The sequence below is a fragment of the Saccostrea cucullata genome, unplaced genomic scaffold (genome assembly GCF_032062105.1).
Source record: "Saccostrea cucullata isolate Sc308-1 unplaced genomic scaffold, CSIRO_AGI_Scuc_v1 ctg1079, whole genome shotgun sequence".
Taxonomy (NCBI): domain Eukaryota; kingdom Metazoa; phylum Mollusca; class Bivalvia; order Ostreida; family Ostreidae; genus Saccostrea; species Saccostrea cuccullata.
This window is the reverse complement of record NW_026925541.1, coordinates 78,390-91,199: the sequence shown is the minus strand read 5'-3', so window position 1 is coordinate 91,199 and position 12,810 is coordinate 78,390. Positions and strand designations below refer to the sequence as shown.

The 12,810-nt window shown below is 33.5% G+C and overlaps 1 protein-coding gene across 1 annotated transcript; it reads right to left on the bottom strand.

Annotated features, from left to right (window-relative positions):
- Positions 1-2,393: 2,393 nt before the first annotated feature.
- Positions 2,394-10,789, bottom strand: LOC134269160 (uncharacterized). The gene is made up of 4 exons (XM_062751383.1): positions 10,716-10,789; positions 10,070-10,200; positions 9,865-9,924; positions 2,394-4,547 (listed from the first exon to the last, which is right to left on the bottom strand). Coding segments are annotated over exons 3-4 (2,070 nt in total). The 5' UTR covers positions 9,867-9,924; positions 10,070-10,200; positions 10,716-10,789; the 3' UTR covers positions 2,394-2,479.
- Positions 10,790-12,810: the final 2,021 nt, after the last annotated feature.

The following is a 12,810-nucleotide window of genomic DNA, read 5'->3' as shown; positions in this document are numbered from 1 at the left end:
TTTTCCATGGATCCTTGTTTTGTTCTCTTCACATGTTTGTATTGTTTGTAGATTTTCGGGATCGACACCTGCTTGCTATTCTGATTCGATATATCAAATTGATATCAAAATAAGAGACACCACAGAGTCTGACAAATCTGCTTCGTGTATGGATATCATTAGTTAAAGAATGAATTGATGGCAAATTTACAATTACCAATTTTTTATCGTCAGCTTCTCTTATCTGAGTAGTGATAATATTATTATCACTTGTTCAAGGAGTTTTTATCTTATAGTTTCTTCGATGTGTAATTGCATATTCTACGTCTGAACAGTTTTTGAAACGAAGCATCTATTGACAGATAATTTGATAAAATAAAGGTATCAGCAGTCTCGTTTATATCATCTCGATACTTAGATATCTCGACCGTGTCTTCTACCTTTTCCCACATTCTAAAATTCTCAATGTCATTCAAAATGTGGGATTATGTAGAATAAACCATATCGACGACGTATTGTCAATCAACATTAGTTATTTAAATTCTTATTTCGATACGATATATCCAGGTGAACTTGAAAAAAAGATGCAACATAGTCTGACACTTCTGTTCCACATGTAAATATTTTTTCTTGGAGAAAGACGTTAATGGCAATTTTACAACCAAGCTTTATGACATACGAGGTGACTTTAACTTTTCAATCGTTGACTTCCCTTTTTTTTATACAATATACCTTCATCATCTGCATACAAGATTTATATTTTAGTCGATTCGATACGCAAGGACATGCTCTACGTTTGAACAGTTTCAAAAATGAGGTAAATTATTGACGAACAAGTTGAAGAAACAAGAATATCAGCAGTCTCGCTTGAAGTCATTTCGTAAGTTCTATGGTCGAAATAATGACCTTGTCAGCAAATACTTATCATTGAGTCAAATGCTGACAGACTTTTTTCATACTAATTGTTAGTTCATTATTTAAACATCGAATTGACGATGAATTTTCCAGTCATTTCCCGATCATGACAAGGAGCACACGGCGGGTGTGACCGATTGGCATCGGATGCTCACTCTTCCATGGCACCTAGTCCCACTTTCATTTTGGAGGTCCGTATTTGTTTTGCTTCTTATTTTGTATTGTTTTATTAACTTTTGACTACTCCATATCTGCCTATACACCATGTTCTAATGAGCATTTTCAATGATAATGAAAACAGTTTATTCAGGCAAGCATACTCTCATCCTTCATGTATCAGGTGGAAGTCACTAGATGTTTCATGCTAGTGGATATATCTCATAAAGGAAAACATTTCTTGCCCTCTACTTTCATGTATCAGACGTCAGTGAAGTGAACATAGCTCAAATAGACAAGCATTCATACTCTCAGCCTTCATGTAACATGTGCAAGTGCAGTTATTCCAAAAAGACAAGTTCCACTTGCCCTCAGCCTGTAATTTAACCAATCACACATAGTAATTTCTATCGTGTGTTAGTCATTACTTGAATCTTTTTTTAATGCAGCTGATAAATCATCATTATGTGATAGATTTAGGCCTAGCTGCATGAAAGATGACAGATTTTAAGTACATACCGGTATACATGTACCGGTATTAGATTATTAAATGAAAGATATATCCCATGATTTGTTGTTAATCCTAGGCCTTGGCGATGGGATAAAAATATCAGGACAAAGCGGTAAAAATGTGATAAAAGATGAAACTCGATAGATCGTTTCTATTGTTTTATGAAAAATGAAATTCTAATTTAAGCCTTTCTTATATACTTCATTTCAACTCGTTGGATAAAGCCAAAACCAAACCACAAAATATAGATTTTTTCTATTTATCTTGTAGCTGCAATAATTTAGCCCTCTCCGATTTTTTTATCTGATATTTTCTGGCCCCCAAAAGGAGAAGGCTACATAATTGCAGATGTTTATCTTGCAACAACGCCCTGAATTAAGCTGTTACCCTATAAACCAAAACTTAATTTGGTCACTGCCCTTGTGCAACATCATCTACATATTGAAGATTTATGCAAGGGCGTCTTAGTTTCAACTGTAGATATATCCGTAAGTACTAGTCTGTTGAAATAGCTCGTTTTGGAGGTCTGGTGTAAAAAAAACTATTGCAGCCAGGATAAACAAAATACAGGAATATTGTCTTGAAATATAAGCAACATTTGGGCTTGGATCGAAAATATGATAGAGGGCGAGGCTTGCCGAGCTCTCTTTCACTTTTGTTTTATAAGTGCCCATGCAAATATCCTTATATTTCAAGTCAGTAACCATTTTATTTACTAGTATATGTTCGTAGTCGTTTGTCATAGAAACCACAAACTCCTCATCTCCTTTGATAATAAGCAATAACATTTAATGTCATGATAATTTTTATTAAAAAAAATTACGATGTTCTAAGGTGAAATTAAGGAGGGTCTTTCTTAATCCTCTCAAAGAATAGTTCCTGAATTGCTGAACTATGACAGGTAACGATCCTGATAAGTTATGTTTGATTTCTGTTCACGAGTTCCGTGATTTCTTGAACTAATCTCATCACTGTGGCAGTTTGTATGTTGTTTGATGAATGTCTGAGAGATTGTAGGTAGGAATTCAGAGCATCTTCATGGTTCAATGTCACCTGTTGACAGATTCCAAGAATCTCCCAGGATATGTCTCTTTGATATGGCTCCATGTATTTCCACTGATCATTGTGGACCAGGTTCTGTAGAACATCCAGAGCTGATTGTGCTCTCACTGGGTCTACATGTCTGTAACACAAGACCTCTAACATGTGTAACACAACATAAATTGGGATAACTAATATAGGGTATCCACACTGTAACCCAGACTGTTGTTCTGGCACCAATTCATTAATGTAACAGATTCTATTTTCAAGAACAATATCCCATGCTACAGCATCTCTCAACTTTTTAGACCAAGACAGTCCCCCTAAGGACTCATTAAACATGTTCAGCAATGCATTTTTTGTTAAATGTTTGACATACCTTACATATGGCTGAGATAACTTGACTTTTGTCATCTCTATAATCGATAAGGCTTCTTTATATCGAAGGGCTTTGTAGTAAAACATTGCAATATACAACATGCCCGAAATACACCCAAACTTGGCTGCTAATTTCAACATATTTCTGTTTCTTTTGTTAGCCCGATATACCTGTTTGTTTACAACTGAGCTAGTATTTACTCTGAGTTGTACAAAAACAGTTACAATATTGGAAAAGATAAAAGCGGTCCTCTGGAGTATAGTGGATGTGAGCTTCTGTAACATGAGAACTTGGTACTGAGTCAGGGGTAGAATCATCAACTTTTCTACAGCATTGAGGAACTTCATACAGGTATTTAGGTATGGTTTTGATATATGATTTGTAAACAATTCTTCAAATAGATCTAGTTCAAACAAAACCTTGGAGATCAACATGGGTTTCATACCAACAGATAGTCTGAGATTGTGAAAAATACTTGTAGCACTATAACTGATAGATGGAATATGAAGCAGTGAAACTAAACCCTTCTCATACAATTTATAAAGCTTAAAAAATAATTTGTTTTGTGCTTCACCATAAATTTTACCCAGAAACATGTTGTTTTCTGGAATAAAAAAGTTTGGGCATACCCCCTCATACACCCATTTAAGGATAAGCTTAAAACAGACCCAGAAACACTGCATGAGATTTTGTGGATGCCATTGAGGCGATTTGTTTTGTTGAATTACCCAGAAAACTGCCGTCTTCATGTGATACGAACACAGTAATTTATCCTCATCACTTAATCCATGATTAATAGACTCTTTTAAAAACAATTTAAGCAACCCATAGGTTAAGAATTGGCACTGGTTCATCGAGTAGACAAGTTTTTGTTCCGCCAAAGAGAAAGAAATTCTCCATTCCTTGTCTGCATGTTGTCCTAGTTTGTGTCCTATTGCTACAAAGTGGCACCCATTACTGACTATGTCATAAACAATATAAGATGGGGGGCATGCGTGACATCTGTCTATCCATTTGGAGGCGGGAGGAGGCCAAAAATTACAGACAAAACATTGGGCATGGTCATGCTCTCCTCCCACTACAACACCACTTCCAGACGGGCCATGTTCCTTAAAATTTGGCAAATCGGCTGAACATGTGATCTGTCTGTATTTGGAACTGGATATATATAATCTGTCATTTATTTTTATGCATGCATTTTTTACACTTTCCCTGTGTGTCGATGTCAGTAATTCAAGTAACCCAAATCCTGGTGGGCTCTCAGAACAATCACAGAGAATCAGTGTTTTTCTTAAGTCATAATTCTGAGCCTGGTTTAAGTCCCATATAACGATGTGGTCTTTTGGCCAAATCATAAAATCCACATCTGACCCCTCTAGCCTGAATCCTTCTTTGTGACTCCCACTAACCATTGTCATATTTTCTTCTCTCGTTTTAATTACTTGATTTTTTATCATGTCCCTGAAGTCCAACATCTCTCTCCTCATCCTCACTGACTGCGAGGTTCCCACTTTGTAACACATTTCCACAAACACAGCCTCTGATAGATGTTGCATACCCAAGTTCCTGTACCAAACATAAAAAATATATTTAAAAACATATTACTTATTACATATTACAGCTCATCATTAGCGGCCGATCTATTTGTGTTGCATATGGGGAAATGAGATGTTATTTTTTTTTAGTTCCGTAAAATAGTTCTTAAATGATAACAAGTATAAAATCACCAGCAGAATATTTAAAAAATTACTTTAAACTTAGTATTAATTGCTTTTATTATGTTTCAATTTCATTATCATTTTTCATCAGATGATTGATAATTTCTGGTTATATAAAAAAGCTTACAATAGATACTCCTCAGCATGGGAATGTGTAAGATATGAACGGAAATCGTCATGATTTTTCCGGATAATAATGACGTGGTAAAAGTGCATGGTGAATAAAAATTGAAAAGTTTTTCAACTAGTAAAATTGTTTGAATATACTTTACAGCTGCCTGCAAATGACAAAAAGATATTTTTTCTACATTTTGCACCGAGGCTTGCAGCATAGCCTACTCTGTAGAAACCGCATGGGCATTATCACGTGACCAAAATCCAGGGTATAAGAACTTGGTTTATTTTGAGAGGCATACATCTTCATTTTAATGACGATAAATTCTTATCATTGACCTTTTTTTACATCGATGAATTTATTTATGAACAAATGCGGTAAATTGTGTATTTATTTAATTTTTAAAAATTATTTATTTTGCTTTAAAGACACCTGACATAAAAATGTTCAATTATGTCACTTTGAATATCTTGACTTGCTTTCCTTGCATGGACACTTTTAAATATAGTGAAAGATTTTTTTAATGCCAATTTTTTTTGCGGCCGATTTGATGCTTTGCAACAATTTTGCCTATTTTTATTGTACAACACCTCACTAGTTACTTTACCCTCGGTCTGACTTACATAGATGAATTGTAGAATATTAAGAAAAACATTAAGTAGTCTGTATTGATAATATATAGATACAAATATGTACAAGTTTGGTTTTATTTTTACTTATACCTTTAGCCATTTGTAGAAGGACATTTTAATATGATAGCAAGTATTTCATGTTCATGTTCACTTAGAAAGGTAAAATTAGAAGTGGAAAATCTTTATTGTGCTTTCAGTTCAAAAATAAACTTTTTTAATTGCCGAAAATCTTTATTGTGCTTTCAGTTCATAAATAAACTTTTTTAATTGCCATAATCATAGTAGTATATGTTAAATTTAATCTGAAACAGTTAAGATTGATTAATTAATTATTTAATTAGCCCTATATTCAAAGTTCTACTCAGAAAGAATACTGTAATCTATCATACAATTAACATATCTATGTTTCAAGGTGGTCATTGGGACATGTTACGGTAATCAAAAGGAAAGTATCTTTTAGCAATAGATAAGCATTGAAGCTCATGTCAAAGTGAATACATTGAAGTGGTAAAATTTTCCGATCGAATGGAACGTTTTGAGCTATCTTTAGAACGTGTATTGTCACCTTATGACACGCCCATTTCTTTAGAAATGGATGAAATGGTCAATTTGTTTATTCGAATTTCTGTAGAACAGGTTTTCCATAAATATAATAGCCAATCAAATTGTCTGTCTAAATAAACACCGAGTAAATACGTGTTCGACCGAAACATGTGTTGTCGTAACTTCAATAGACATGAGTTCAAAAATATGTACATATTCGTTGCAATTTATGTTTTACAGAAGCAGGGAGTCTCTAACTCTCTCTTCTTATTTTTTTCAAGCTTCATTTCAGTGTAACTCATATTGCTTGTCGCAAAGATTGGGGTATCCTAAAGCATTACGACGAATATTTCTTTCTCGTTTCTAAAAATATGGGCGTGTCATAATGTTGTAATTGACGTTCAAAACATGACTCGGAACGTTTCATCCAAACGGAAAATTTTACCACTTCAATGAGCTTCATCGTATATGATATTTTCCTTTCAAAGACGTATTATATATTCAAGATTCACAATCTACAACAAATACAATTTTCTATTCAAAAAATTCTACCAATGTGAATGAACCACTGTAACAAGATTAACCAAACAAGTCCATATGCTGACTGATACATGATTGACTGAGTACATTTCAACTGAGTGTTTGCTAGCACGTTTACTGTGGGCATTTATCTGTAATGACACAAATCCACTTGGCTTGTTGTGATTCAAAACAGGTCATAAAGAGGTTAATCGCATGTAAATGAAGACAGCGACGATGTTCAAAATCACAATACTTTTAATTAGAAAACATAGAGCACAAAGTTGTTCAACAAAGATATTAATTTTTACTCAACCTTTACACATATAAGATACACATTATATATGAAACTCGACTCTGAACAAAGCTGTGCTCGGTGTTTACGAAAGCTTAAAAGTTTGTACCTGTCACGGATTTCTTTTGATATTCATGAAAATCAAAGGACCCGAACTTCAAAACACAGCTTCGTATGCTGTGTATATCTATTATTTGACATTTTTAGATGAAGATTTAAATAATAAAGACATTATTTATTAATAACATTTAATTTTTAAAGCCTTTGATAAATGTTCGAAATTTGACGAGTAACCGGGGACCACAGATAAGCCTTAAATGAGAATTGTCCTTTCTCGAAATATTCGCATTTTCATTTCAATTTCTTTTTGTTTAAAAAAATATTGTCTAACACGATCTCCCTAGCCGTGACGAGTTTTCAGAAGATTTTGACCATACGTTTAAAAATATTTACAAATAATGCGATTTATTTTCATATATATTTTAATATTTTTAGTAAAAGAAAAATGAAAGTGCATATGAGTTTTCTTTACACAATTTTTTTTTTTTTAGATATTCATATGTTGCATTCATTAACAACAATTTTTAAACTCTAATGCATCTTATATGCAAAAAAAACAAGTTTTTCCTTTTTACCGAAAAAAGCAAAATAATTCATATAAAATGATTAAAAGCTAATATCCAATTTTGAGTGCTGAAACCATAACTGTATGGGTTTGTCTTAAAGATCTGTTTCTTGTGGAATTTGGTGTGGAATTTCCTGCTAAATTCACTATAAAACTGTCAATTAAATGATGGTCTGGGTTACATCTCTTTTTTTTTTCTTGTGAAATCAAAGTGCATTAAAACAGAAATAAAGGTAGTCCGAAATATCTGATGTTTTTAAATCTTTTATTTACGATTGTGATATTTTACATGCCAAGAAAACTTCAGAACCGACGCCAGTACGAAAACTGGGAAATCGCCGCCTCCAAACGGAGGCGGGATTTTCGAGTTGATTTTATATACTTGCGATTCAAATTAAATTTCAAAGTTACAAGTTATAAATAGTACAATATCTTTAGTACTTACTAATATCGTTTTATGGTTCATTTATAAAATATTCAATCCGTTGAAAACATTTTATCAGTATCGAGATTCGTCTTCATTTCGTGCATTTTGAAATCCTGCAAGTACTGGAATGAAATATGGAGTGCTATTTTCTTTTCATCAATACTGGTGAGTACTAGAGGCATTGTGCTATTGATAAATTCTGATTTCAAAATTTAGTTCGGTTCCTAGTTTTTGTAATGGCACCGGTTCTGACGTTTTCCTGGCAGGTAAAATATTAAAATCGTTAAAAAGCCTGGAAAACATAAGATATTTCGGACCAGAAAAATGAAGAGCATATGGTATATTAAAGTCAATGAAAAACAAATTATAATTTAATGAATGTTTATCACGGGAACAATTTACGTCGGGTTATTCAGACACAATTATTTGTTAGCTAATGGACATGCAGGCATGATTTTTTTTAAAAAGATTGCTGCTTAATATGTATGTTACTTTAAAGACCTGTGGAAAAAAATTGTAACCAAATTCAAATTGAAGCTGTAAGCAGTGACTGGAGAATTAGCTATATTCTGAATCAAGAATACAGCCACACCTCCCGTGTGACACAATACAGTTTGGGGATTTAAGATAAACATGGAACAGCCATCAATGAAATAGACATCATATCCAATTACATTAGGGACATGAAAATGTAACCTTAATTTAGAATATTGTTGATAGGCTGGTGAAATTGGCTGCATTAATAGTGTACTTGAAGTATCAGTGGATATCAACGTAGTTTGATGCGTCCATTTTAAATATGTGATTATTGCTGTTGGTTATCTAATGTTGGTTGTTATTGGATTAAAACTTGAAATTTAGAAAATATGCACATAGATATTTTTAATATTGAAAAAGGTTTTCAGCGGGATACAGTCAATTCTGGACATACATATAATATGGAGTCATACAGGGTTCGCCTCGCCCAATATTCATATCCATTTCTCACCCCGCAGAACTCCATATTTGGTCCCGAACTGACTGTCTTACGATCTTTTCCCACTGAAGACCTTTTCAAATATTAAATTTGCCTCGCCCAATACGTATTTACATTTGACACCCTGTATGACTCCGTATAAGGTCCCTTACTGACTGACTGTGTTACGAATTTTGTTCTTCACTAAAATATGAACAGTAGTGAAGGAGTAACTTCAAGAGCAGTGTGCAACAATATATTCAAGAAGTGGTGAGAATCAGATGTGGATACTTAAAAAAATTCCATGAAACTTTCAGACAGTTTGAAATCACAAGATTTAACAAAAATCAACAACTTAAGAACTTACGACTTTTCAACTTCATATACACAGCCATTCTATATTCTATAAATTAAAGTCCAGACTGCTTTCAAAAATGGAACTCGTAAATTTACTTACCTTTTTATTGGTCATTTGCAAAATTATTTTGTCAAAACTTTCTGATTGTACACACATGTTTTCTGAAGTCGAGATAAAAAAGATGCTTGAGTTTAATTCACAATATCTATGTTGTTTTTGGAGACCAGGTCTTCCAACAATATCTTGGAATTCCCATGGGTACCACGTTTTAAATTTTGTAGCACACAAAGATATAAGATAAGACACAAGATATATCCTGGTGAGCTTAAAATAATAGATACCACAGAGTCTGACAACACATCTGTTTCATATTTGGATATTTTACTTGAAAAAGACAATAATAGTAATCTAACAACCCAGATCTATGATAAACGTGATGACTTTAACTTTTCTATCGTCAACTTTCCTGACTTATGCAGCAATGTACCTCCATCAACTGTAAACGTAGTTAATGTATATCAGTTGATTCGATATGCAAGAGCATGCTCTACGCATGAACAATTTTTAAAACGAGGTAAATTATTGACAAACAAGATATAGAGATATGGAGAGAACGTCCTCGAAGTCGTTGAGTTGAGCTAAATTTAATAAAAAATAAATGAAACGATTTCAATTAGTTAACCAAATTATACTTACATTTGGAATGAAGAGTTTGATATTATTTAGTGGGAATAGAGGCTAACAAAGAATAGGATACTGTAAAAGAAAAAATCAGTTTGAAAAATCCGTTCTCAAAATAGATTCTAAAATCAATTCTGTACTGTTTATATAAAAAAATTAGTATATGAATAGAACTGCTGAAGTTCGTATAATAGGTCGTTTCAATGTCTTTAACATTTACCTTTGAGGAAATAAAAAATATTGGCAAGGGAAGAGTATTTTCTTTGTATCTATCATAGATGTTACAATTGATGTCGTGGGCAAAAAAGCGTTCGCCGTTTGGTACAGTTCGTTAGGATCTTAAGGGATACCCTGAAAAAATAAAAAAAGAATGATCAGACACATATTTACTCCTATGCGCACAGGAGTGCGTATCGTTTTTAAAACAAAAAGCAGGATCGGGTGGTGGTTATAATCAATAATGCGTAAATATGATGTAAGCAGTGTTTAATTATTTTTAGTTCCAAGCTGTTACTTAAAACATATTTTATTGACTAATACAATAGGCATTGGGTAACAGACAAGGGCAATGTATGCATTCTAGTTGTAAAATAGTGCAAAATACAGATATTAAAAAAATACTTGTGTATAATAATGAATAAGGCTATATATAATGAAAAATAAAGATTAACAATCAAGTATTATTTCAAACTGTTCACAAACTAAGTCGAAGCATGGCACATTTTGTTCTTTTAATTCACAAACTCGATCCGTGAACAATTTTCTATAAATATGAGAATGTGGTAAAATTATACTTTTTGCCGTGAAATAATCGGAGAAAAAAATTATATAACAAATATATTGAAAAAACAAAAGCAAACACTTACAATCAAAATTAGGATCCATACACTGCACAATGTGTAACATCAGTTTAACGAAACGTGCGCTCCAGTTAACGATCTGGCACTTACTGCCACGTTTCACCCGGCAAATGCGGGTATGACTAATTTTATAAAAGCAAATAAATAATCCCTCCAAATGCAACTGCATTATAAGTTTAAAATAGTAAAACCTTTGTAAAACAAATACTCAAGAAATTGTAGATAATTGTAATTTACCAGCTTCAATTACTTAATGTGGTCTTAAGTACGTGCTGTAAATTTAAGTTAAATTGATATTAATGAGTTCCACAGGAAGTGTATGCTATTACCTCTGATGAAATTTTTACCAGCATATACGTGGGTTGTCAGGTAAAATCGTGGACAAGTTGTGTAGAGTAAAAAATAATCATCAACGCGTTCTTCAATTTCAATACTCTTTAGTATAATAATTTTAATATCCCGAAGAATCTGAATGAATTTAAACTACCATAAAATATTTTTTAAATGGATTCCTAAACTTTATAACAATCATTGCAAACACAGATATCAGGGTTCCAATAAATGTTCAACCGAGCCTCTTTCTTAATTCCTCACTAGGATTTTGACAGTAATGAAGTAGAAACTTCAAGAGTACTGTGCAAGAAAAACCTCAATTCCAAAGAACTTTTAAACAATTTTAAATCACAAGATTTTACCAAAATCAACACTTAAAACTTATGACTTTTCAACTTTATACACAACCATTCCCCACGAAAAATTTCACTTGCAAAATTATTTTGTTAAAACACATTCTGATTGCACACACAAGAACTCTGAAGTTGACATAAAAAGATGCTTGAGTTTCTGTTTGAGAATATCTACTAGTATGTGGTTTTTGGAGAACTGGTCTTCCAACAATCTATTGGAATTCCCATGGGTACCAATTGCGCTCCTTTATTAGCAGACCTTTTTTTATATTCATATGAAGCAGAATTCGTGCAAAATCTTATGCATGACGGGAAGAAAACCCCTGCTGTGGCATTCAACTAAACATTTAGATATATACGTAGACGACTTATTGTCAATTAATAATGGTCATTTCTATTCCTTCGTCAATACGATATATCCTGGGGAGCTTGAGATAAAAGATACCACATTTTCTGACACATTTGCTTCATACTTGAAATTTTCCTTGAAATTTCCTTGATATTAATGGTAATCTAACAACCAAGCTCTATGGTAAACTTGATGACCTTAACATTTCTGTCGTCAACGTTCCTTAATTATGCAGCAAAATACCTTCATCGTCTGCACCGTTCCCTGAAGCTCAGTCGGTAGAGCGCCCGCTCTGTGATCAGGAGGTCGTGATTTCGCATCTCGGCCGCGACTGACCTAAGTCGATAATAAATGTGTAGCAACTGTTCCTTCGCCATGCGCTAGACACTTTGAAGTGAAAGTAGCGGGTCCTTCGGATGAAACCAAGACCTCGTGTCAGCGGCAGGCGTTGACACGATAAAGATCCCTCACTGCTCAATGGCCCTGAGTGCCGAGTAAGGGTCAAAATTTGAAGATCTTCACCGGTATACGGTGACGTCTGCATATGAGTGAAAAATTCTCTAGAGGGACGTTAAACAATATACAATCAATCAATCATCACCTACATAAGGTGGTTGTATATTTCACTTGATTCGATAAAAGCATGCTCTACGTATGTACAGTTTCTAAAACGAGATAAGTTATTAACAGACAAGTTGATGAAACAAGAGTATCAATAGTCTCATTTAAAATCATCATTTCGTAAGTTCTTCTCTCGATACAATGATCTTGTCAGCAAATACAATTTATTATGTAGTCAAATGCTTTTCATACTAATTGTAAGTCCATTATTTATATCCTGATTGACGTACAGATTTTTACGTTATTTCCCGATCATGACAAGAAGCACACGGCGGGTGGGACCGGTCGGCAGGGGATGCTCACTCCTCACTGGCACCTGATCCCACTTCTGATGTTCTAGAGGTCTGTCTTTGCTCTGCTCCTGTTTTGTTTTGTTTTATGGGCTTTGATATACTGTTCGTGATTTCCATATCCTTCATGCATTACCTCTTTCACTGTATGATGT